At 34.1% G+C, this 27,867-nt stretch overlaps 1 protein-coding gene across 1 annotated transcript; it reads left to right on the forward strand.

The window, feature by feature from the left end:
• Positions 1-27,700, forward strand: LOC126834770 (calpain-C). Its single transcript, XM_050566934.1, has 14 exons — positions 1-177; positions 7,646-7,796; positions 12,006-12,075; positions 17,934-18,192; positions 22,481-22,664; positions 23,736-23,813; positions 24,920-25,089; positions 25,170-25,342; positions 25,435-25,643; positions 25,730-25,848; positions 25,919-25,964; positions 26,037-26,163; positions 26,275-26,333; positions 26,721-27,700. The coding sequence occupies exons 2-14, from the start codon at positions 7,659-7,661 to the stop codon at positions 27,069-27,071; spliced, it is 1,983 nt and encodes a 660-aa protein (XP_050422891.1). The 5' UTR covers positions 1-177; positions 7,646-7,658; the 3' UTR covers positions 27,072-27,700.
• The last annotated feature ends 167 nt before the right edge of the window (positions 27,701-27,867 follow it).

The raw sequence follows: 27,867 nt of genomic DNA on the forward strand, positions 1-27,867 counted from the left end.
CGTCCTGCGGTGCGGTCGCTCGTCGGTTCGTGTGCGTGTCGTTATCATACAACAATAATATTATATCAATATTGTTCGTCGCTTTTCGGAATAGTGCTCGAGTGATAAAATACAAATATCGGCGGATGATTGTCGCATTCCGCACGGTTATACGACGGTGGACCACAATTTGAAACGGTGAGCGCACCCAATTGTTATGATCGAAGTTTCTTTCAAAATTGTAGTCAATTTTTTTAAGCTTCGGCGAGAAGGTTGGGTTATTTCCGTGTCTGGACCCACATCTCCTGAACCGATGTCTTTATGTGGCAAGTCTATAGATCTACAGAAATCGTACCTAGAAGATTATCTTTGACAGGGCTAAAATTTAAAAAGTTTACACAACCCTTTAAAATCGAAAAAACACCCAAAAATGCATATAATTTTCAACTAGAAATAACTTTTTCAAAAATAGTGGAATTTTCCAAATTTGTTTGGAAGAAAATACTATCCAGAAACGTCGACAACCCATAAATATATCAAAAGCCCTTTCCTCTCGAATGGGTGGAAACTTTCTCTTTCTTCCAATTTTTTTAACATTGCCTTAGGACTTTAGGTCTGAACATTAGATTGAAGGTGGACCTAGAATGGGGCTATAACATACCTATACATTTTCCCCAAAAATCTGTTCTTAAACTTATATTTTTATTTAGGAAAACTCAAAAAAAGGGGAAATGTTTTTCTGTGCAATTTCCAGGTTGCTATGTAAGAATGAATTGATAGTCACAGACATTGGAAAAACAGCGGCAACAAGTTATTATATCAATCCTAATCGTAGCCACTCTATTATTCTAAATACAATTTTAAACGCATTATTACAGTTTTTTTATCGATATTTCCGTACTACATAAATGTCTTCTTTGTATAGCACTTATGATATGAAATACAAATAATTTCGGGGTGCAAATAACCCCCAAGATCCCTTGCCCACTCCCTCTGGTTTACCCATGGCAACGGTATAAAAATGATATTAAACTAAGCAAAAAACGAGTCAAAGAATGGTCTTGCTGTGTTGTACTTTATGCGCAGTCATTGCCTGCAAGTTCTGTGATGCAAATGTCAACGTGTCTATTCCAAAGAAACGAACGGATTCGAAGAATGCGGTTGGGTTTTATATTATATTGTTTTAATTAGCCGACAATACAATGCTGGCAGTTACTTCTGGAATTATTTCTTCGAAGGGTCTTTATAAGACAATATAAGGTTGAAGTATTATTACAATAGGCGAGTGAAAATAGAATTGATTCCAAGAATCATTGAAACGATATATATGTAAGCTGAAAATGATAATTTTCTTGAAATTTTGCTGCTTTCAAAAATATCCAATAGGAGAACATTGTCGTATTGGGTGTTAGCAATAATGATAATAATAGTAATATTGTAATGGGTTTTAGTTGGTGTATTTTGTAATTTGTCAATCGTTTACCACTCGATTGAACTAGATTTTCTTGACGAGTTAATTGATCTATACTCGTCCAATATATGATCGTTCTTTGTAAACTAAACGCAATTATATAGATATAGTGCCTTGGAACCATCACTAATGATTTATAATCGACGGTGAGCTTTGTTTTTTTCCATAATCAATTTAATTCTCAAATTATCAGTAGACATATTGAATTCAGCGATAAAAAAAATTACAAAAAATACTATTTAAAATCGTTTATCTGTTATTTTTTTGGTTGCACTTGCATTCACAGTTTGCTGTTCTTGTTGGGCACAAACGTTTATTTAGCCGTCCGTCGGTGGTTTGGGCTTTTCCAAGGTAATCAATTTAACTATAATATAATAATATTATGTAATTGTGTTTTTGAAAATCTAAAGGAAACGACACAAACGGTTCGTTTCCGCAAAACATAGCCAACCTATACCAGCTATAGATGACCCGTGGAAACGTTTTTTTTTTTTTAAACTACTAGGCCACTGCTTTTCCAGGTCATTACGTTTACTCTGTTCGCATCGAAATCAATCGATTTTATTGTATAAAAAAAAATTCAAAAAAAAAATACGATTCTTCTATTGTATTTTAACCGAAATATTTTTCTACTTTGTATCGCTAATATTATAACACTGAACGTTATATTTTCCCAGTGTTATATTGGCCTATTAATCGAGCCATTAGTTTGTTTCAACTGAAATTTCGGTTTTTTTTTAGAACATCCGACTTTATTTTTAATTAAAAATATGTTCAAAACACGTTTACTGTGTTTCGCAATAAATTATGTTTGTTGATATCACATAATAATCAATAACCTTCTCTGTGTTTTTGTCAAGTACTTTTAGACTCTATGAAATCTATTCTGTAGGTTGGCTGCTTATACTCGTATAAATATTGTCTCAATGTATAAGTATAATAATATAATCGATGCTATCACACCGTCTATCTAATGAGTTTCAACACCAAGAGTCCTTGGTTAAGTTTCCAAACGGATGTAGAAAATATGTTACTATTATCATTTGACGTTTTGATTTCAAACTGTGAGCGTTCAAGTACACACACACAAGGGTTTGAGCAGTGTAAAAATCAATGTTTTTAAAGCCTTGAATATGATAGCTAAAAACATTACAGAAACAATGTTAATGAGATATATAGGCGCAATGTGTTGTAGTTTTTTGAGCGGGTACAGATTTTACAGGAAATTGTATTCTAATTTTCAGCCCTCAACTACCAAAACTGCTGATATTTTCCAGGAGAAAGGGTAATACATTTTTTGGGATTGTCAACGTACGTTGATAACTGTCCCCAAATGTATCTAAAGAATATTTCATAAACATTTTTGATTATTTTTAAAAAGGTACCTTGAAGTTGAAAAATGTGGAATTATCCTAGATTTTTTAAGAGGAAGAAGTGATTATTTAAAAAAATTTGATACAGTAAAGAAGCTTTCAGGTAAGATTTCTGATAACGGGAATGCTGGACGAAGAAATAGGTTTAGCAGTTGAGGAAATATCGTTTGGCCGGGCAAAAAAATAGTAAAAATAATTATAAACACATCAGGGTCATTCCGTGCCAAATCACCTGATGTGTGTGTGGATTTTCTAAATGTTTCAAACTTGTACATTCAATGCAGTTAGTTTCATAAATACTTTTTTGGACTTGAGTGATGCTACATTCGGTTAATTTGTTGTAAAAACACCTTAAGTGTGATATCGAAATGGAATTTTTACTGAACAATAATTGTAATACAATTAGTGTTCTTTTTCATAATATCCTTAAAACAAATTTTTCAAATTTTTTAAATAGGTAAAAATTGAAAATTTTTATAAATTTCAGTACATTTTATACCAACTCAAGGTAAAGTTTCAACATTTTCATTTGTATTCTGACACATAAAGCTATACTCTTTTGATTCATATTTTTTTTTGTTTTTATGATTTATAAGCAACTCTAAAGTTTGGCATTTTCTATATCTTTTTAAGGCTTAAATTAAAAATTCTGAAATTTGTACAGCACTATTACTTATGTGTATTTAGAACATCCGGTAAAAGTTTGGTAATGGGGACTTAATTTTAACACAGGAGCTGTGTATGAACTTCAAATTTGGACTCAGGCGGTAACATCTTTGCATTCAAGTTCTTAAAGTTTTTGGTAAAAAGAGAATGGTAAACGGTATAGGATCCTAAAAAAGTAATATTATGCTATATTTTGTGAATTTATCCGAATAGCTGTTTGCTTCGTGATCTTTTGAAACGTTTATCGTCCGGGCACGACCGAGAATTCGTCATATTATGACAAAAATAATAATAATGTAATCCGTGCGACTATCGCCGGGAGTGACGTTAAACGTCTCTTTGACTTGGGGGGAATTCCATAAGCCGTATGTATATTCGTGGCACGTATAGAGGTATATATACAAGACGGACTGCCGACAGCATCGGGGGGCTTGTACACGACAGTAATAATAATAATGTATAATGTTATGTGTGCAACGAAGAGGATGTATTACTATATTTTTTCACGGAAAAAAATTAAAAAAAAAAAAACCGTGATGCCAGTATTGGCTTGTGCAGTGTACTTAAGACCGTGCCGGACCGCGGTGACATCATATATGTATAGAAGATACGTCTTGTTGTGTACACCTACATGTTGCCTATGGCGAGCATCACCTGTTGCGCCGTCCCGTTTTGTGATTATACTTGGGCCGTTGAACCCGTGTGGATTTTTATCGTATCGTTACGACCATTATTCACCGCGCGAAATTTGTATTATTATTATTATTATTCAATTGGATTTTATTATGATAATAACACAATATTATTATTATGTGTATATTGTGTCTAAATTGTGGTGTTTTGCGTGCCCGTATTAAAATATAGAAGACCTCACCACCGTTGTCGTACGGTATTGCGGACAATGCGGTCGTTAGGCGAGAAAAACTGTAAAAAAACACGACAAAATTACTACCGATACTATTAAGTATAGGTATTACTTCTCGACTGCGAGAAAAAGAAAAAAAAAACCTGTAATACCGTTGTTGGATCGTTATAATTTTGAATATATTATTTTTTAAAAAACCGTCAAAGAAAATTTATTAGTGTTATTCGACGACAACCGTCGCGGTGAAATGTTCCAATTGGAATAAAAAAAATGTTAAGCAAACGATATTTATACCAAAAAAAAGGCACTAGAAAAAAAAATACAAGAATGAAAGATTATGTTGTTTAAGAGGAAGAGATTATTATTGTTTTCAAAATTCTTATGAGAGGAAAACAGTTGTTTATGAAATTTAAAACTTTAACTTTTTATTATTTACTAAACCTCAGTTACTAAGAAAATGGTTGAAAATTGTTTTTTTTTTTAGTTTTCAAATCTTTAAGATAAACGAAAAGAGCCACTTTTGAACAAATAAAGACTAAAACGCAAAGTCACTTTTTGAAGTATCTACTGAAAAAATTGTTTGTTATTAAGCTTACTATCTTTTCTATGGCAGTTACAAGGCCGATTTTTAATTTTTGTTTTTAAAATTTTTATTATAAACGATTATATTTTTCCTATTTTATAGTTTTTCTAAGAAACCTAACTCATTTTTTAATTAGTTAAAAAAAGTCGGCCTTTAAGCCCTCACACAGAAAATTGTAAGCTTCATGGGAAAGAAAAAATTGAAATCCACCCAATAGATATGCCAGACAATGACTTCTACAAAAGTTAATTTTTGTCAAACTTTTGTCATAACTCGAAGAAAAGTAACTTTATTTATAACTAAAAAACTTAATAGTTTTTAGCTTTAAATCAATATTGCCTATCATTTACCTTAATTCCAATTTCCAATAGTTTTATTTCTTGAAAAGCCTAAGCTAAGCTAATACAAATTGATTTTACAAAAATTAAATATCCAATTTAGTACAGGTCAAACGACTTTATATCCAACCTATTAAAAAAAAACCTTTCAAATAAATATTACTTAACACGTTAATGTAAAATTTCAAACAATCGACAAAATAATATTGATATTCCTTCACGGTATTGTTTTCATGAGTGGCAATACAAAATACATATTATGTACAGAATGTTAAAAAGTTGTGTAACGCATTTGTTGGTTTTTTTATTTTTAACATGACATTTTTTTTTCTTGATTTTGCTCAGTTAAGTTTTTTGTTATTTTAATTTGTTTAAATATGGGTAACTACTAACTAGGTATAAGTGTCGTTTTAGATGCCGTTCAGGTGTATCGGAATCACATCTGAATGTTTGTGAGAATCGGCGTGTACTACTTAGGTCAGGTTAGGTTTTTCTTGTTGTAATACCATAAATTTTGCTCGGGCACGATTCTTCCCCGTAGATAAAAAATCTCACGACGTCGACCCAAATAATTGTCATATTATTGTTATCGAGAAACGTTCCTTGGCTATTCATTAAACACAATACTCACGGGCGAAATAATATTTTGCCTTTTCTTTTATACTGTCCAACGGCGATATCAGTCAGTATGACCAAAAAAATGAATAGAAAAAATTCTTCTTCTGTTATACAGTGTAGTCTAAGAAATATATTGTTTTACTATGAAGTGCACAATCTGGTTTTATTTAATCTGCTGTGTAAGTGGACATGATAAACAAACCCTCTCGCCAGGATGTTATCAGTTATCCATATGAACTGTTAGTATGATTTCGAAAACTATAATTCACTCAAACGATGCTACTCAGATTTTAAGTAAACATGTTTGGAAACTATCGCATCGATTATACATATTATTACAATAATTTTGTCTACGCCAAAAACGAAACAACGGCTATGTTTTAACTTGATGCCAAAATTAAATGGCGCTTAATTTTTGGCGCCAATTGGAGATTGTCGAATGGAGAATTAAACAACACGGTCGGCAAACGTGCACGGTAAAAACGATGGCCACGTCTGTGTGTATGTGGTCTTTCGGGTTGTCGTGGGAGGAGAGGACGGATACGTTGACCTTAGGCTCCGGTCGATGATGTCAAGCTGGAAGACCGCCGTAGCATGTGAATAATAGTGTGCTGCGAATTTAAAAAAAAAACCAGCTTTAAAACGAAGTAACAACAGACCAGGGTGTGCGTCATCGGCCGTGTTAGGAGCAAATATAAAAAATACACTAATGAAGCCTCAACGATCAATTATGGACCACCTTTCCCTGCAAAAATCGACTTTTACTCGGCCGGATGTCCGCTGGGGGCTAAAAAGCAATGGGCAATATTCAGACAACACACACATCTTGGACCGCATTCCACTTGCAATACCCTCCGAGCCCCGGACCAGGAAATCCTTTAACAAACGCCTAACCTGATTTAAACTGGCTAGTCGTGACAACAAGAGGGACTATACACTAATGATTAAAAAAATGCACACAAAAAAATAAATGCAATATCTTCATCATTCGACCTGTGACCGCAACAGTATGCGAATTATTGCATATTGTTGTACTATGAAAAATGATATTAGAGCCAAGAACCTCATGATTGATTGAACTAAGAACCTACAAAGCATTAGAACCTAATTTTGTATGCGTGTCAAACGTACTAGAATTGTTTTTATCGCAAACATGCCTGTTATTAAGAACCAGTAAGGTCAGGTTTGGACAATTTTGTCCATACACCTTTGGTCTATTCGATTTTAATGAATCACTCAATTCAACAATATTTCTCGCGAGATTTAGCATAAATTCTTTTGCCGTTTAACGCATCAATCATAGACAACAAATATGAGCAAATTTCTATTGTCACTGCGGTACTGGTAAACGCTTAAATAAAGGATAAAAAGTCATTTGACTCTTAAATTTGCAATCCGGCATTTGTGTGCGATCTGACAATTACTTTAGCTCCGATGCCAAGTTGTGAAGGTATTTGTTGTTTTTGCATGTAAAGTTATTCCTTGAACAGTTTTTTTTTTAACACATTTTAGATGTTGATGTATAAAAAAAAAAAAGAAAATATGATTTATGTGTGTCTCAAATTACTCGCCAAACGACAAGAGTTTTTTTTTTATAATGTGACAGTTCGGATAACTTATGACCGATTTTGTGAATACTTTGCTATGAGATTTATAGCAGCGTTCTTGCTCGACTTATAGTTGGTGTATACTGTATACCTTTCGGCGGTTGTACTTGTATTTTTTTAAAAATAATATTATTTTTATTTTCAGGATTTGCTACATAATGGGCGATTACGACAGGATCCGGAGGATGTGTCAAAAACGCGGCGAACTGTGGGAAGATCCGGACTTCCCTGCGACCCAGTCGTCGGTTTTTTACCATCAAAAACCGCCGTTTCAATTCGTATGGAAACGACCTAAGGTAGGATCGATTACATGTTGACCATATTCATACGATTGCAATATGTTGGTATTAACCAGAGTGGGTTGTTCCGTCGCCTACGCCACGAAACAAGGGCTATAATATGTAAAACTGAAGAAGACAATGACCTTTAGACAAAAAAGATTAAACAAAAACAATTTCAAGTCTAAGCCAACACAATTGTACACGTTTCATTTGTGGAAAGCAAAAATGAGTGTAGAGTGACTAGGTTAGGTATAAACGATCTGTCTACATGAGATAGTTTCGTAGTTAATCAAACTATAATATCATAAAATAATAATTATACATGCGCACTTCTGCGCAGGTTAGATAATACAAAATAGGTTTATAGAATATTATTATATTGCATAATAATATATGCATCGTCCGAGACGAAGAACATTGAGTTTGTTTCATTGTTTTGTCCTGATATGTTAATTACTTTTGATGTACCGTGTAAGCATTATTAGCATACAAGTCGGTATACATCAAATAGTAATCGATGCACAACTCATATTATTATTTCAGGTTGTTGCCATCGCAAAATATTGTACTGGCTGTGAGTGAATACACACATATGTGTGTTTTTACTCAACAATATAACATATTATTTTCGGTTCAACGAGTAGACGGTCATTTATTATCCCGTACAATCTGATTAGCAGTCTATTAATCATATTAAATCAATCACTTGTCAACTGTATATCCGAGTTAGGAATGTGCGTTTAATTAATTACCATGCACACCGGTGAGGTTTATTAATACAAAGTAGGCCTAACGTTTTTCTGGATCTTTTTCTGGAGTTTAAGGTGCACGTTTAACGACTGCAACCAGTTTGTCGTAGGAAAAAAAACAAATGACCGTTGGAACATTGAAAACGGAAAAGCAAACTTTCCATTTCATCAACACTGGCCGGCTATTACACGGCTTATAATATTTATTATTATTATCACTTATATCAGATCTCTCCTCTCCGTATTAAATTTACAAGCTCTATTTCGAATATAACGTTACTCCGTTTTTAAATCACTCGGCTGGCTTTCTTGCGCGCACTTTCTACGAAAATTCCTCAAGAACACTATTTTATTTTTTTCAATAACATTCACAAAACCCATAACGTTGTGTGTATGTGTGTTGTTATATGTTGTAGCTTTTCATATTATGCAGTTATGACTTGACAAATTCAAGATAACACCATGTTGTCTGAAGCTAATCAGCTCACTTTCGATGAAAACCAGTTCTCCAGGCTAAATGGGTTTTATTTGTTACACTTAGTACCCGCACAACATTGTGTTCCCAGTGTGGTCATTGTTGGTTTTGCTGGTTTTAATGCGATTAAAAAAAAAGTAATTATTTTAAAAAGTCAATAATATTCGGAAACGCTCCACGAAGATAGGAAACGAGTACCGTAGGTATTCTGTATAAATTATAACGTGCGCTCACTCGAAGAGCCACTGACCATTTGTAAGTAGGTTATGTGTGTGTGTGTGTGCTTGATGCATAGACGGTGAAATTGACCGGCTGTGAATACTTTTTTTTTTTTAAACCACCACGGTAACGTCTGCCTAGACCTAAGAAAAACGCGTTTGGCATCTGACAAAACGATAACGTTTGTTTGTGGTACGATTTTCATTCATAAGCCGTTCGATAATAATATCGAAAATATCGCAGCAATATAGTTCTATCCGGCTATTATGAATATTATAATAGTGTACCGTTGTCAATGTTTTGGACAATGCGAAAATTGCAAACCGTGTCCGTTTGGGAGTATTAGAAAAATATATGAACCGATGAGCCGGAGAACCTGTGGCCGACAGCATTGCTACTATTATTGTTGTTGTTATTTTAATGATTTGAGGCTGTGAAAAACAATTTTTTTTTTCCAACAGCTGTTTTTTTACGCGTTACAGTCGCCCAGTTATTGTCAGTAGGTTACTTAAGAGCAATTATCGTATACATTGTATCTGTAGTAGTAGACAATACAGCACATGGTTTCACTTTTTGTGACTTTTGAAAAAAAATAATAAATAAAAATTGCGTCCATTAAAATTGTTACTTTCCATACCTTTTTTTTATTTAAAAAAAAAGCATTGAAAATATTATGTCCATCTATAAACGTCCGAATCATATAATATTTTCAATAGCATTTGACCGGTTTAAAGCCTACAAATGTTGTGATGTAGAAAAATAAAAGCAGAAAAAATTATTGTTGTTTGGTTGTTTTTCAAACCGACAATTCCCCGGCACACATTCGATGAAACCATTTTAACATCTTAATAAACATTTTATACTATGAAATTATTTTCTAAAAATAGACTCTTTTTGTTAAATGATACTATTGTGTGCTGAATAAACAACACACATGTGATTAAAAGTTATTTTATCATACAGAGAGGGTGAGGTAAAGCGTACCACCTAAAAACTATCTCAATTTTTAGACAAGGGTTATTTACTGTGTATACTTTTCGCTACACCAGTGAAAAAATTAAGGAGGGTCCGTTTTGCCGCAGAGATCCGCTTTGCCCCACTTTAGTAGCTTTCAAGCTAAACTCATCAGCTGTCCAATGAGACTTATGTACAAAGTAGAGTGCTCGAAAATTAGAAAATAAGATTGCCTTAAGATGGACAGTGCAAACAAAAATTTGTAAAAAACCAGTATCTATTTTATCGGTTGATTATTATTTGTAGGACGATTTTTTTTTCCCATCGTTTTATCATATGGAAATCCGAGTTTTGATCATTAATCTCGGCTAGCCGCCTTGCACGGTATACACAATAAAATATAATATAATAATAAATGCATGCGTTAACTCGTTCACCCGTTAGAATGCCAGAAGTTAACCGATTCGTTAAACCCGTCAGACGGGATGGATTTATTTGTTCGGTTTTTTTCGTTACCGGTCAATTGATTCAGAACGGATTTGTTCTCGTAAGATTTCCATACGGTTTATCATTGATAGATTGATCAATCATCAGATATAGTTTCGGTATGTTGGACGTGTCTGCGAGTTGAGACTTCTGTGAAAACGACCCGATAATAATATTACTGCAAAATGTTTTTTGCTGCTGTACAAAAAATGCTTTGTCACAATATATAAAAAAAAATTATTATTCATTTACCGTTGCTGTCGTGTAGTAAAACATAATCTATATATTCTATAATATCTATATAATCACTTGTGGGAAGTGAACAAATTAACTTGGGACTACCAAAAGGACTACTAAAAGTCGCATAATATTATGTTCAATAAAATAAGGCAAGAAAAAGTAGGCACTTTTTAGTAACACAATATTAATCTTATGCGCACAGTGATCAATAAAACGGAAGACACTTATCGTTTTTTTTTGAGAAAATTTTCTAGTTTTTCTTTTTGTAAACACTTTATTCTAGTACTATGTTGTTTTACAATATTAGACAATATTCAAATTTTTACCTTTTTTTCAGAGCTTTATCATTTATTTTCCGAAATCGTCTAATAACTAGTTACTATTTAAAAAATATTAGGAATAAGCATGTGGTTTTAGAAGTCGAGATAAGGTGTTAATAGTCACAGAAGCGTTGAAAACATGGAATATATAATGATTCAACAGTTTTTTTGTGTTATAATAAGATGACTATTTTTAAATAAAAAATTTAAAAACTATAGTCAATTTGTTGTTACTCGATACTTTTAACTATAATATGATAATATACTACATAAGTAACCAAATGACAAACATTGTTCGTGCTTTGTGTACAAAACATTGCATTTTACATATTTTCCCTAGTTCGTTTACAATAACCTTACTAAAACCTACAACTCTTAAAATTTGTTTTGTATTAAGTGCTAGGTAATGCTTTAAGTATTTGAACTATACAAGAAAAGGTAAAAAAAAAACTAAACTTAGTTAATAATTAATATTTTCCGTACATTTCAATAAACAACTTGGGTTGATTATCAAGGAATGGTTTAATTTACACAATAAAATACACAATGAAGTATAAGTAATAATTTATAATAGTGTAATTGTTACAACATAGAACCGTAATGAGTTAACATAACATCTAGTACAGTGTTATTTTATAAATTATTACTACCTACTCATTAAATTTTACTAATCACTGTTAATTCTTTTTAAAAGGACAGTTTACTATTTTTTTTATGTATAATTATTACATTTAATAAAATTACGGTATTTATTACAAAATTTATGTTGTTTTTTTTTCAGGAAATTTGTAACAAACCAGTTTTTGTTAGCGATTCCTCGTCTCAGTTCGACATCACTCCCGGCAAAATGGGTGAGTACCTACATTTTTTTTTTTGGCTTATTTTGAAATGTAAAATTTGTAAGTGGAGAAAAAAACATCATATTTTACACTGTTAAATTGGAAAAAAAATTGTCTCGTGCCGTTCTCAGGCATTTTTTTTTTGTCATCCCGTTTGCGTTGGTTTTTTATGAAAAATCATTGCATTTTGACTTTCACTAGGATTTGAAAAAAAAAATATACATAGTAGGCGGTTATTGTCTTTTATAGGGGGGGGGGGGGGTACGGGAAAACCCAATCGGCGGAGAGAGTGTCCGTACCTAATTTCGTCGACAGTGTGCGTGAAAATAGGCATTATTCATCAGAGATTTATCTTTTTTGTTTCGTTTCGTTTTTTAATCACACATTGTTATCATCGGTACGGTACAAATGCATTTCCTTCCGCATCAGCTGATGCCGGCGGTGTCACTTATTATGTATATCATGTAGTACACTTTCCCTCGCAGTGTGCCTTGTCCAATTCGTCACGTGCTCGTCGAAACGGCGCAATAATTGATAATAACTTTGATAATATTAAAAAAACATAAAAAATAAACTCACCTTGAGTCTGATTTCCAGACCTCAAGTCCGTAAAACTACACCTAAAACCAAACAAATAAAACATTTCCACCCCTTCTGTGAAAAAGGGTAATGATACAATCATAATTTCTTATTCGTTATTAGCAACAACAATACAAATATGAATTTTACAAAAACATATTAATGTGACCAAAAATTGACACCTCCCCAATAAGCAAAGCTTGTGGGAAATAAGGTGAGTTAAATAGCTATGATATAACATTAATAGTACATTAGTTAAATGATGATTATAGATTATAACAAAATACAAATTAGAGTATAATATATAAGCAAACAAACGTTAACATTTAATTAAAAACTTTAAGAAGAGAGAAAACAAAACAAAAAACATAAATAAACGTATCTAATTTACTAAAAAATAATACAATTATAAAAAAAAGAGAAAAAAAAAACAAAAGACTTCAAGCGTGCTAAACGGTAATATTATTGTGATCTAGTGGTAGTTACTGATTAATCGTTTTTTTGCTTAATATTTTATGATGACTACTAAATTGATAGTTAATTTTCTGCATAGTGCAGTTTCAACAAAAAATACACTTTTCTGATCAAAGACAGTTTTAAACTGAATTGAATTTTAATTGGATAATTGTTTGAGTCTAGTATTGTGATTAGGCTTTATGGTTTTAAAATAAAGTCCATTTATATTAGAAAACATCAAAATCATCATTATAAAGTTGGACAGTAGAGTAACATCTATCTTTATAAAGCATAATCTTAAAGTGTTTACCACAACTTCTTATTTATGCAATCTAAAGGTTGGATGTATTAAGACAATAAAAAAAAAAAACTATAGCGCTCTTTTTTTAACAAAAATATGTAAGTTTTGTGTGTGATTTTTTCTATTTTAAAAAGGGGAAAGGTTGCACAAACTGATCTCAACTTAACTTTAAAGTTATTTTTCTATCTATGACATAAGTCGTCATATTAGGCATTGCTCCGAGTCGCATAATATTTAGTTCAAATTCAGTTGAACGCACATTATTGAAACTCTTTAATAGTATTTTCTGTAGGACGTAGGTACATAATACAGTATGTATACTTTGTTACCTTAAGAGGCGTTGGTCAGGCCAGTAAAAAAAAAGTGATAAATTATTATATTAATGGTCAATTCACAGCAGCTGATTTTAATCCAACCATATGCGGTGTATATATATATTTTGCTGTGTATAATATTTACAGCAGTGCAGTTGTTATTTCAAATGACATAACGATCATCGCCTTGTTTAGAATAGTTTTTTTTTATCAATAATAATATTTTGTGCTCGACCATTTGGTACGTGAACAACTATATTTATCATAAGATCAAAACAAACTCGTGACGGCCACAACCTTATGAAAGCAAAAAAAGTGATAATTCAATTTTTTTTTGCTATGGACATTTCCATAAAGATATACAATAGTCTGGTCGATTCGATTTTTGGATGTTAGGAACGACGTTTTAGTGTGTCGATTGGATTTTCAAGGGCGCAGATTTAAATGTGAAAACTAAGAAGTTGTATGTTGTTAAAAAGAAAAAAATACATTTTTGAGTCTTGGAGTGTACAATTTTTTTACATATCTATCACAATAACAAAAGTCTTTTCGACGATTTTATTGTAATACAAGTGTGTAAATTGAATGCCAGAAATACATTGTATATTACCCTTTGTGCTATAAAATGGAATTTCTCGAGACAACTAGGTATGTAACAATCATAATAAGAATAATAATAATAGCAGAACTCATCAAATCGACAAAAAAAAAAAAAACGGCCAAGAAAAAGTATTGCTGATATTTTGTTACATACACAGTTGGACACATTTTTTTTTCCATTCCGCATCCGTGTACAAATATTTTTAACAGAACAACTGGTAGTTATCTGGTATGTATATTGTTAAACGGCGTAGCTAAATTGTATTTAACAATTTTAATTGTATTTATGTAATTCCAGTATAAGCGAGTTGTGTAACGTAGTAAAAGGAATAACAGCTTTCGGTAGATTTGGCAAAGCAATTATATTATTAATCGGTGCGTGGGAAATCGAGTCAGACTTAAGACATGTGATTACATCTCTTAAGTCGAGTGAAATCTACCAAAAAAAAAACCCGTTAACTCTTGTGGGCTTAATATTTTTCAAACTGTTACTTTAAGTCGTTTAAAAATTATCATGTTCCAATGAGGGCCGCTACGAACACGAAATGATAATCTGAAAAATTATCCGGTATTATAATAATTATAAATTACCGGTTAATAACAGTGATAAAAATATTTTAAAAAACTCACGCTCTTACTAAAAACAAAAAAATTTAAATACAGAGGCCGTGTGAGTTTTTTTACATATAGGCGAATTGAAAACCGTTAGGGCTAATACAGCAACGTTTGAAGTAAACGGCATGTGCCCAAACGCAGTGTGTTATATTTAACCGAGAAAAAGGACTTGTAACAGAATCATAAAAAAACTTCTTAACATTATTACACTAAACAAAGAGATTTTGAATTTATATTTACCAACCCACTAATATATTGGAATTTAGAAACAAGTTTTACACGCATGACGATTGGAAGAAAAACTAATGAATAAAAAAATCTTTGTCTGACCACTCTGATCACGATTTTAATATTATACTACCATTGTTCAATTTTGCAAAAATATATGTTAAGCAGAGTAAAATTGTTTCCAAATTAGTTTCAAGCGAATTTAAAATGATATTTCTTAATTGGAATTTTCACGAATGAGTGTAATGCAAATTTAAAAATAATAATATTTTACCAAACATAAAATATTAACTAACTGAAAAAAAATCCAGCATCAATTTCATTAAAATATTATTACATGGAAAATATTTTCCATACACACCCATATTATTGTATTTAATAATAATTTTGGAACCAACCCCAAACATGTTAACATAGATATTATACTTTAGAGCTGAGGATCATTTCAGAATTGTGCATAGACATTTCGCATCTTAGGATTTTGGTCAATTTATAAATATGGGTACACCAGGGTATAATAGGTAAAGTGTGCTGTGAGACATTGCCGCCGATGCTTCGTCCGCAGCTGCTGGTTTTAAATTATTTTATCTTCAAATACATACAATGTGTTTAGGATTTGTTTTGTGCTGAATTCGGTTCTGGCCTTAGTACTTTTCTAGCACTCAAATTTGTAAGCAACACCAAGAACAAAACTTACTTTCTTACAAGTTTACAAAAAAAAAATGGCTTAAAATTTACAATAGTTTTTAGACTAATTATTATGAATTTATTCTTAACTTAGATAACGTTTAAAACACCCTGGCAATACGACTAAACGGAGACCTTACACCTTGGTAAAAAAAAATACATCCTTGTTTTAAAAACCGCGTTATCAGAATTGTTAGTGTAATTAACGGGTTTTACAAAAAATGATCATAAAAATGTAATCAAATCTTCTGAAAACAATTATTACATTTTTACACTAATCTCGGTAGTAAAATCGCCGTTTTCTCAAACGACATTATCAAACCATCAAAAAAATGATAGTTTATATTGTTGTGTTAACTTTTTTTTTTCTTTAATGCAGAAGTGTTAATATGTAATAATAGCCATCTCGATAATAATTAAACAGTGTACTACGGTCGGGTGTGTGTGTAAACTCTCAATTACAAAATGAAAGTGTGTGAAGTGTATTTTCATGAGGCCCGGCTACCGGATTAAACCGTAGCCGTGATGGGCATTAACGTTAATCAACAGCGAGAAAACGTTTGAGAGATTTCTACAATAATATATATTTTTTTTATATAAACATTATTATTTTTTATTAGACGAGTGAAACAACGCAATGATATTGTTATTATTATTATTATTATTATTCGATCTTAAGCTGGTTGCGCCATAACGGAATCGCGCCAAGTGCACGTGCGGATCTCATTGTGAAATAATATTATAAAATGTGCAATTTTTTTCCTCAGGTTTTCCTCGCTAGACGTATATTTTAAAAACCGAGGGCTCGCAATGATGAGTACAATATTAAGATATTCATCCAATGTAGATATAAAAAAAAACAATAAATTATTGATACACTTATATTTTTATAAATGTTATTAATATTTAATTTCCTGGCCAAAAAAATAAAACTATGCAGTAAATAAACCGTGAAATTATTATTAGTCATAAATCATACCTAATATATTATTATTATCATAATATTATCAGTATTATTACCGTGGCTGAAATTCCATTCGGTTGTGTAAGTAAATATTTATTTTAATGTCCAATTAATGACTGTCCCATCGCCCATAACTATGATTAGTAGATATATAAATACGTTTTTTTTTAACTAGGTTTTTTTAAAAAAACTTGTTATACAAACTACCAAAATTAAACTGCAGAAAAAACTAAAATAAAAAAAAACTGTTACCTATTTAAATCGATAAAAGTATTGCCGACGTTATTATTTAATTTACTGAAAGTTTATTACTGCTAAAAGTTCATAATTGACTTAACCAGACGTTTATAGGAATTATTAGCTTGGTTGATGTGCGAAACAAGTTGTGTTGGTTTTATACATTTTTTTTTCTTTTTTAAAGTTTGTATTTTTGGTGAAATTATACATTGTCTATGTCTGACGCCTCTCCTTCTGTTTAATTACTCGACTGAAGTAGGAGAGTGCGCGTAATTAAGTATTAAATTGCTCTTTGTTCTGTTTGTAATATTATTAATTTTACAAACGTCAGCCCGTGTGAGATGATGCCATGTGTATCGATGTCGTCGCGACCATGTTCACAAGTCCGGAACAAATTGGGCAGACACTTGCGGTTTGTGTAGTTTCTGATATGGTCTGCCGTGACGATGCGCCGGAAGACGTTCCTATAAGACTCTACGCGATAATTGTCCTATTATAATATTATACACCGGTCGTGGGGGAGAGGCAGGGGGGGATTGGAAACCCACGGGCATCGACGGTGTGTAGTCTAATTTTGAAAATTAGAAATCTACCTATTCAGTCTAGACTGACAAATCACCCCCCCTCCCAAAGAACAGGTGGTGTTTTTTATCGTTTGAGCTCAAAAAAATATTTTTTTTGTTTTCACCCAAAAACAGATTTTCATATTTCATAAAAAAAGAAGTACTACTTGTAGTAAATTTCTAGGCGCAACGTGTGAACGACTCAGCTTTGATAGTTGCTGACTATTTGTATTTAACGTATAGGAAAAAAGCCAATAATTGTATTTTAACCTGTTATGTCCGAGATAATTTTTTTTTCAAATTTTTATCCTTCCCTCTGTTTGTAGGTGACAAGTGGCTGGTGTCTTGCCTGGGCGTCTTGTACCTTTGCAAAGGTCTGTTCTACCGGGTCGTTCCTGCCGATCAGACGCTGTGCACCGACAAAGACTATTGTGGCGTATTCCGGTTTCGGTTGTGGTGGTGCGGCGAATGGATGGAAGTGCTGGTCGACGACCGGTTGCCCACAGTTAACAACCGATTGGCGTTTCTACAGTCGTCGCATACCGACCAGTTCTGGCCAGGGCTGTTGGAAAAAGCGTACGCCAAGTGAGTATATACCTATACGACTCGAGCAATTTATCGAACGACATAAAAAATAATAATTAAGAAAAGAGCAAATTACATCCGGTTAACGCCATCGGGTTTGTCTCTGACAATTTGCTCGTCTCTCTGGTTAGACGGTCATTGGCAAACGGTTTGGCTCTCTGGAGCTCATGAAAGATTCGTTTTATCTACAGTTTTCTAAGGTAAACTAGGAGAGAAAAAGTGTCCTATCCGACCGTCCCGAGCAAAATGCAGAAAGGACATTTCTAATAAGCACGGCAGAATAATTTTCCGCTTGACATTTTTCTTATCTCCGAAAACAAAGTCAGTCGTGAGATCTTCTTGTAAAAAAAAAAATATCAACTGAACAGAAAATTATATTTAAAAAAGTATTAGTTTGTCCACTTTGTATGCGTGTGCGCTATGCTTACGCTTACAACACCGAACGCAGTTGTGCACTGATGTTTTTCGAGGTATGACCTTCGACGTTTTGAAAGAAGAAGATTTCTATTTTTTATTATTATTATTATTAGAACCTTAACCCGTCGACTGCTGCTATCGTCGTTAACACAAAGACCGTTGGTAAACATATGTCATTGACATTGAACATAATAATATTATGTCGATTAGGATAGGTTTTATGTTGTACAAGTCATTTTGTGGATTTAAGCGATCGCATTTTTAGTCATCCGTGTGCTCGTGAGCAGAGTAAATTTAAAAGAGAATAAATAGAATAGATAAATCCAACAGATCAAAGTCACAAGTTTTTCACCACAAAATCAACATATTCTCCCTTAAATGAAAGACGTCTGATTTAATTCTACTATCAGAAATATTCCTAATGGCAGTGGCCTGTGGCGATCACATTAGTTCTGTCATGACGAGGAGAATTGCAGATGATTTTTTTTCTTTAATTTTTAAGTTTATTTCAATTTCAAGTCACTGTACAAGACGTGGTCGGTGAACTACACTGTCAAGTTATGGTAACATTAGTGTTGTTGCCGTACGGTCATGGACTACGGCGGTTTGGTCCGTTCAATCAACAGCTATTCGGTAATAATTCATTATGTTTGTCTTTCCGATCACGGCCAAGAGATTCTCACGTGCGAGAACGTCCGTCCTTGGATTTTATATGACACACAATGTTCCCTTTCGCCGGCAACGTTTGTTTGGATAGGAACACAATGAGCGTTATCATTGACAAGCCTTCGACCCAGGCATTCTCTTGTGGTATACCGACCGTTTGCCACACTACGAGGCAGATGAGCCCAATGAGTAAGTAGAGCATTGAATCTGTGTGAAACGGTCTAGCTGTCTTAACGGTCGTTGGATTCACTCTGCGCCATCTTTAAGAAATACTAAAAATAATAAAAAATCGAACACGAGTACAAAATCGGTACAATTAAATTAGCTTTTACTCAGATCAGTTGGTGTTCGCTGTTCCACAACAAAGTGAAATGAATGAAAAGGTTGTTTTAGCTGTGAGTATATTTGAGATCAGAAAGCAATCCATATTGACTTCCATATAAAGCCTACTTTTTTTTTATATTGTTGTTAAAAAAGCTGTTTAAAAAGTATATTATATTATATTAAAAAGAGACGGGCAGCTGATGAGGAATGATCAATAGACGATGGTAGTTGCATAAAGATGTGACCAATGAATTTGGCTAGGAGGGAATCAGGTTTGTTTGAAATCTAAATACTTATATTCACCATGGAAATTAATTTATCACGTCTTTGACTACCGTTGCCTGCTGATAACAGATGGAGGCCTGATAACGAAGGATGCATTGATAATTACATTATGATAACGAAAAACGAGATGACTAAAGGGAGAAAGGAAGTGTGTCGTAGGGTTGCTGTGTGTAAGTTTTATTGGAAGATCAGAACTTACTACCGGGGATTTGGACGTTTGATTAAACCTCGTTTGAATTTGAATGGATTTTACTGCTCGGACCCGATGATTTACATGCCTTAGCAGAATAGCGTGTAATATTATTGATCTTAGCAACGATAACGCGTACTCGAATTGAAAACCAGGGCAGAACGATTAACGTTTTGCCGATGGTCATCGTCGGTCGTGATGAAATGATAGATTCATCGATGGGCGGTCTGCTCTGGAATAATATATTAATCTTAGGCAACCTATGCTAACTCGGCGTAGGAATTTTGTATTTTGGACGTGTGGCGTCGAGTAACGTGCATTGGATACGCCCAGAAACACTACCGGCTTGGCCGGGAAATGGGCCAAAATTATTTTAATACACGCGGAGGTCGTTAAACTCTATAAGGAAAAAAAAAAAGGTTTTGTCCGATCTTCGGGGCTTAACCAAAACGCGGTTTCGACGGTTTAACCGTGCGCGACGATCAGGTGAGCGCGACGGCTTTGGCCAGGCCGAATATGGACATTGATTTAGAAATTATTACAAAAGTCATAATGAAATTAATTAAAACGAAACAATCGCCGACGATTAGGTAACAGCGTGATTTTTTTTGGATTTTTTTACATCATATCAACAGACGAAAATTAAACCAAGACCGGTTAGATTGCCATCATTTGATTTCATACAGTTAAAGATGATCTATAAAAAACCTACAATACTTTACTGCAATACATTTGTAGGCTAACAAACTTAACCAAACACTAATAAAAAAATATTTTAAAAAAAACTGAAAGTAAAGTATTAAAGCAAAAACAATTCCCGGGCTTGGATCGACCACGATTTATATATGTATAGGTATAATATGTACTTTGGAATTTACACTAGGTATTTAGTGTGTGTGTACTCAGAAACACACAATCACACACATGTTCATCACTTTCGAATGGAAACCTTCGAATGAAAACGCGTTTGCCAGTGAACTTGAATTCCACAACGGTCAAGTCGTTCCACTGTAGTGTATAAGTAATATTTTTTATTATAAGGTCGAGTCGTGTATGTGTATGTGTCTAGTTGCCGCGGTGCTTTATCCACTAATCGTGCGGTACTACACTAATAATAGTAATAATTTAACATTGTATAAATGGCATCTTATAGCAGTACCGTGTGTGTGTGTTTGTCTGTCCGTTTGGAATATTGACCCGTTTGAAAAATGTGAAAGTATATTCCTATAGGTTTAAAAATGTGTGTCCGACGGTTGTTGTACTTGCTCTTTGTCGCTGTCCGATGCGCCGCCAATAGCCTAAACTATATTACAAATATATATACAATAACGATATGGCAATGCAAATTGGAAAACAATATCAGCGTCGTTGATTTTTACTAGACTGTTCAAAATTTCGGATGGAGACTTTAACGAAAGCGGGGCCCTCGCGGGGTTCGTTTAAGTCTCCGTCCGCCGCTCGAGGGCAAATTCGGCTCCTGTCATAAATCATTCGACCTTCGATCGCAACGTTAAAGAAAGCCACACCGAAAACAATATGCAAAACTATTAATTGCGATGGAAAGAAAAAATAAATACGGTGAAAAATTAGACGGACAAAGAAAGGGGACAAAGAGAGTGGCCTAGAGTGTGTATGAACATTAGCACAGTGGTTTAAACCTTGACCTCAAACGTTTTGATCACAGCGGCGATTGCAAGTGCACAAAAAATATACATTTCACACCATCGCATCGGTTTTGTTGTAAAAACGATAATAACGAGACTGGTTTTTTTTTGGAATAACAAAAAATAAATCTATATTTTATTTGACGGTGAAAGTGGAAATTAAACTATAAAAAAAAATACCATAAACTTGTTGTTATTACTGAACGGTGTTGTCGTTTTAAAAAGAAGAACATAATTAAAAAAACGAGAGGATAATATTATTATTATTATTTAACCGGAACCGCTTTTGTGAAAATATGTTTTACCGGAAAGAGCAAAGAGGGAAATAGTGGACGTTTTTTAATCATGTTTTCAACTCGCTATTGCAATAATTAAAATATGTAAAAACTACACGGTCGGGGCAATTGGGTTGATTTCACTTTACCGCCGAATAATCCGTGCAAGTCCATCATTCGTTATGGTAGTCGCATTACCGCTGTTTTGGTACACTCCGGACGTAAGTGTATTTTAATTGTTAGGACCTACTTTTGGTTGGTATTTTTATTTTATTTACCCGTTTAATGAGTTTTCGAGTAAACATCATCAAGTGGTTTTGTCTGTTAAATTAAACAACACACACATGGTAGCGTCCTAATCCAATCCGACTGCGCCAGTTTACATTATTTTGACAAAACAAAATGATCTGAACCCCGACATTGATTGTCGGCTAGTTTTGGACTATATTATGGACTTTTTTTTTCAGGTTACACGGGTCTTACGAGGCTCTCAAGTACGGCACTCTGTTGGACGGTCTGGCCGATCTGACGGGCGGAATCACCGAAAGCATTAACATCAGACAAGACCAGACCACGTGCGGCCGAATGATTGGCAAAATGTTGGACATGACTTCCATCGTCACGTGTACCGTTCAGCCGACGACGCCTCAGGTATGTACTTACCTTCGTTGTTGAATTCCTCTAAACCCGGCGGCGGTATAAAATTGCTGTACAGCTGATATATTTTACAATTTACAATTTGCAAAGACACGTCATTACACCAGACCTAACCCAACCCAAATCGACCGACCAAGTCGATTTGCTCGGGAAGGGACCAAATCTAACCAATCAGAACTGATCTGTGGTTTTTCCACAACGGTTAACCACCGGTAAACCTACCTAATCCAATGTCGGTTACTGGTGGTCGTTATTGCGGTTAGACTTGTGGTGGTCGTTTTATACTTCTTATTACCGGACCGTTTAATTTGTCTACACTACACCGCCGTCTGTTGTGTGCCAAATTGAACTCGAGTCTCCTACCACGTCGATACGGTTTCTCTTTCGGACCGGTATGTCGGTTTAATCACATACAATCCGGCCGGTTTCCTCTGTTTAATTGCACGTTGCACAAAAATAACTGAAATTTCGCTCGCCTAGAAACCGTTTTTTTCCCTTCAATAGAAATATTATTATTGGCAAGACACTTGAAAAACACCTAATAGTCAAACGCTGTAATGGATTTGGCATTTGTTTAAGTACACCACCTACTCTTGTCGAGGTGCAACAACCTGTCTAATGGGTTTTCCTACGATAGTCTTCTATCTAGTAGTACCCGGTTTTATAAGATTATATGTATTTACATTTTTAACCTTCAGACGAATCCAAATACGGTTCGATAGACAGTTCCTTATTCAGCATGTCGTCCGTTCCGATCGGACACTATAACCCAACCGGTCGATTACCGTCTTAACGATAATTATAGTGTTGAGAAAACAAAACAGACAAATATTTACAAGTATATTTAAAATACACGGGTTATTCCGCTCGAATATTTAATAAAAATAAAAAAAATGCTAATATTTTTATTGTCAACTGTAAAAAGGATTTTCTACTCGCCAAACCTGCACTAAACCGTTCTTTAACTTTTTTCCACAACAGTTTAATCCATAAAAAAACGAACTTTGTCTAGTTCAAACATAATTCTTTTGTATAGTGGTAACGTTTGTGGTGTGATTGTTTCAGACCAGCAAAAGCGTACCAGAAAAACTATCCAATGGCATTCAAGTCGGGTTGAACTATAGACTGTGCGCCGTCGAAAGGGTAAGAATAATAATAATCATCGACATTTCGTTACCATGTGTACATTAGAGTGAAGTGAAAAAAGGAAATTTTTGAAAACGTTTTCGTAATACCTTACAAAATTAGCGTCTCGGTTAGGTTAGGTTAATCGCCAAAAATAAAATTTAAAAACATGCAAAAAAAATTACTTTTTAATTTTGATTTAATTTTTAAAGTGAATAATAAAGTTTTTTGAAAAAATAGTTTTTCTACGCTCTAGACTAGTTTATTTCACACCAAAATCAGATTTGAAAAAAAAAAAATATATATATATATATATATATAATATTTATATATGTAAAACAAACGTAAAAAAAAAAAAAAAAAAAAAACCCGGATTATGTGAAAAGTTGTAAATAATGATTTCTCAGAGTCACGAAATAGTAGTTTATAATAATATAACTACTTGTTTTCTTTTTGATGACTGATGTTTGCATACATATTACAGGAATATATATTTTTAGCCAGTATTTTCAGTAAATTAATGTTCACTATGAACAAGACGTGTGCAAAAACTCGATTGAAATTTAATTTTTTTTTATAAATTTATATTTTTTTCAAGTCTAATTTTGATGTGAAACAAACTAGTCTATAGCGTAGAAAAACTATTTTTTCAAAAAAAACTTTATTATTCACTTTAAAGATTAAATCAAAGTTAAAAAAAAATTGTTTTTGTATTTTTTTTAAATTTAAAATTTTATTTTTGGCGATTAAAAAAAAAAAAATTCTACACACGTATAATATGCAGAATATAGTTCTCTGCGAATTAATAGTATTTTTTATTTTTTTAGCATTGAAACTTTTTGAGTTATGATAGAAAATTCTAAATACTTTTGCTGAATATTTGGTTTTTCGACTTGAGGCGGGGGAAATATTTTTTTTAAATATTTTTTTTTTACTTTAGGTTTATATACACCGAGACGCTAGGTTTGTAAGGTATTACGAAAACGTTTTCAAAAATTTTCATTATTTTTACTACACCTTAATGTACTTTTTGGTATTGTATTTCTCTAGCTTTGTACAAATTTGGAGCTGTTTAATTTATACAAATTAGCCAATTTTAAACCATTTTTTCCCTTCTTTTTCAGTTGGAAACGTACAAAAACGAACCCCTACAGTTGTTCAAGTTGAGGCAGCCCGGCGGCACCGGGTCAGAGTACACGGGCCCGTGGTCTAGAGATGCCGAAGATTGGGACGACGTTCCGCACAAGGAAAAGGACAGAATCAACGCTCTTCATTTACTGGAAGGAGAATTTTGGTAATGCCACATATTACCATTTTTTTTTTTTTGGTCGCCAGTTGAGCTAAAAAAAAAAGGTTTCACTGTGTGTGTCGCAGGATGAACTACACCGAGTTTGTGAAAACGTTCACCCACGTGGAAATGGTGCACTTGGACAGCGACACGAGCCGGGACGAACCGTCGTTGCACCACAAGCGGACTTGGCAAATGAGACTTCACCAGGGCACTTGGCAGAAAGGAGTCACTGCCGGAGGGTGCAGGAACAATCCAGGTGGGTTAAGGCAGGTGGTGGTGTTAAACGGCTAGGAAACAATTATTAGGTAAAATACCTAATAAAATTGTCCGGTTTGATTGATTGCGCAGAAACGTTTCACGTGAATCCGCAACTGCACTTGATCTTGAGCGAAATGGAAGAGGTGGTGATATCGCTGAACCAACACAGCATCATGGAACCCAAAGTCATCGGTTTCACGTCGTACTCGTTGCCCAAATCGTGCATGGACTCGACGGGCAAAGAGTTTTTCAAAAAGAACAAGTCCCTGGTCAATTCGCAGTACACCAACAGCAGACAGGTGAGCCGTTTGTTTTGCCTATACAAAACCCCTGGGCTTGCGCGACCATCGACATTTAACCCGCCCCACCCCCCCGTTCGTTTCAGGTGAGTCATCGGTGCTTTCTGGACCAAGGAGGTTATCTGATCATCCCCACGACTTTCGAACCCGGCCAAGAGTCGGGATTCACCCTGAGGGTCTACTCGAGCAAACCGTTGAAACTCAAGTGAGATAAACGCCATCTGACAGCTAAAAAAAAACACTATTATCATTATTTTTGTCATTGTTTCTTTCAGACTACTCGACACGGTGCCTTCGCTGTTGAAATCGGCCATAATGAAGGTGAGTGGACTGCGTTTTCCGTGTGTATTCTGTTGTTTTACTTACCAACTAATAACCCGATAAATTATTTAGGCCCCGGTCAACTTGGACGGCAAGACGTTTGTCCAATACGAATCAGTGTTCCTACAGTTGGCCGACGAGCACAGGACGGTCAACGCTTTTGAACTACAAGAGCTGTTGGACGCATGTCTGCCGAACGGTAATAATAATCGACTTGGCTTGCGCTAAATTAACGAATGACAAATCATTTTCGTCATAAATAAATAATAATCCAATGATAAATTATTCAACAAACAACATTGCGTTACAGATTACATCAAGAGCTGTGCAAGTATGGAAGTGTGCCGCCAAGTAGTCATTACCTTAGACGTGAGTAATATCATCTTCGAATGGTGTTTTTTTTTTGAGCCGCTGTTAACAAATTTTGTTTTGAACATTAACACTCTAAAAAATGTACATATTTTCGAATTTTGTACCTGTATAATATACAGTATTACGTATTTCCTCATAGGAGGGGTTGACATTGTTTCTTTATGAAAGCGACAAATTTTATAGAAGTACAGACTAAAATGAGAAGTCACTTTCAGAAACCTAACCAAACCAAACCTAACCTAACCTAACCTAACCTAACCAAACCCAACCCAACCTAACCTAACCTAACCTAAACTTATACTACTAAATACACCTTAAGTACTGAAATTGAAAAGGTTCTCGTCATTTTTAATGGACTCAATTGGTTTTGTTTGTGCGTACCAGAGCACCGGCAGCGGGCGGCTGAAGTTCAACGACTTCAAAGACCTCATGTGCAGCCTCAAGTACTGGCAGACGGTGTTCAAAAACCATTCCAAGGACAAGACGGGCATCCTCAAGGCGGAGCGGCTCAAGGACGCGCTGCTCGAGGTGGGCTTCCAGATCAACTCGGAGGTGCTGTCCGTGCTGGTGCTGCGGTACATGCGCAAGGACGGCACGCTCAGGTTCGGCGACTTCGTGTCGGCCATACTGCACCTGAGCATAGCGTTCAACTTGTTCGAGTCCAAGGACCCGCTGCTCAACGGTAACATCAAGCTCAACCTGGCCGAATGGCTCAAGTCGGCGTTCGTCTGTTGAACGCGCGTGTCTCGCCGCTGTCTGCGCAGTCCACGCGTTTTGGATTACTGCGCAGTGCCGTTCTCTCGCGAGACAGAGTACAACATTATTATTATGTACATCTTCTTTGACTGTAAACTTTAGATAATATATTAATATAATATGTAACCTGTCCCCGTATCGTTTATTATTATTACCGTGTTAGTTTAATGTGTTATTATATATTTTCCGATCTTGTTGAAAAAAAAAAAAATGCTAATTAAATAAAACCAATTCGTTGAGTTTTTTTTTTGGTAAAACGTTATATTTAGTCATAACGGTCGTTTTACACAGACAAAAAAAAAACAACTTGTACATTAATTTATAATATTTAGTCGACGTATAAAATATAATAATATTATTATGTATTTGTTTTTGTTATGATATTTTATTTTTTAAGTATATTTTGTGTAACCGATTATTTTTAACCGATTACTATGGTTTTTTTTTTGACGTTTTTCGATTATGAATCGTACGTCCAAGTGCTGTGCATTGTTTAGCTCAAACGATATTAGATTATTATATAGGGATTTTTTTTTTATGTTTATATACTATCGCGTGTACTACCATATTGATTTATGTATAACAAATATAAAATATTCATAATTTTATCACTCGTTTTGGCCCTTGACCTACTTTTCCACTTTTCCTAGTATCCTTTTGTTGAGACTCAATTAAGCTCAATTTATTATGTTACAATTGGGACGACTTATACAAACAGGGCTCGGATTTCATGGTGCTTTCAAATTCTACAAGGCACCATAGTATTTCTATCGAC

The sequence above is a fragment of the Adelges cooleyi genome, unplaced genomic scaffold, assembly GCF_023614345.1.
Source record: "Adelges cooleyi isolate 19-005CV unplaced genomic scaffold, UGA_ACOO_1.1 ACOO_flye_CR_arks_rails_tigmint_CR_PRNA_21, whole genome shotgun sequence".
In the NCBI taxonomy this organism is placed as follows: domain Eukaryota; kingdom Metazoa; phylum Arthropoda; class Insecta; order Hemiptera; family Adelgidae; genus Adelges; species Adelges cooleyi.

Bases quoted from the DNA above. Each gene is read 5' to 3' on its own strand.
- LOC126834770 (XM_050566934.1), top strand. From the start codon at position 7,659: ATGGGCGATTACGACAGGATCCGGAGGATGTGTCAAAAACGCGGCGAA. The intron at 12,076-17,933 runs GTGAGTACCTAC...CTCTGTTTGTAG, and splicing joins CATCACTCCCGGCAAAATGG to GTGACAAGTGGCTGGTGTCT. The intron at 23,814-24,919 runs GTAAGAATAATA...CTTCTTTTTCAG, and splicing joins GACTGTGCGCCGTCGAAAGG to TTGGAAACGTACAAAAACGA.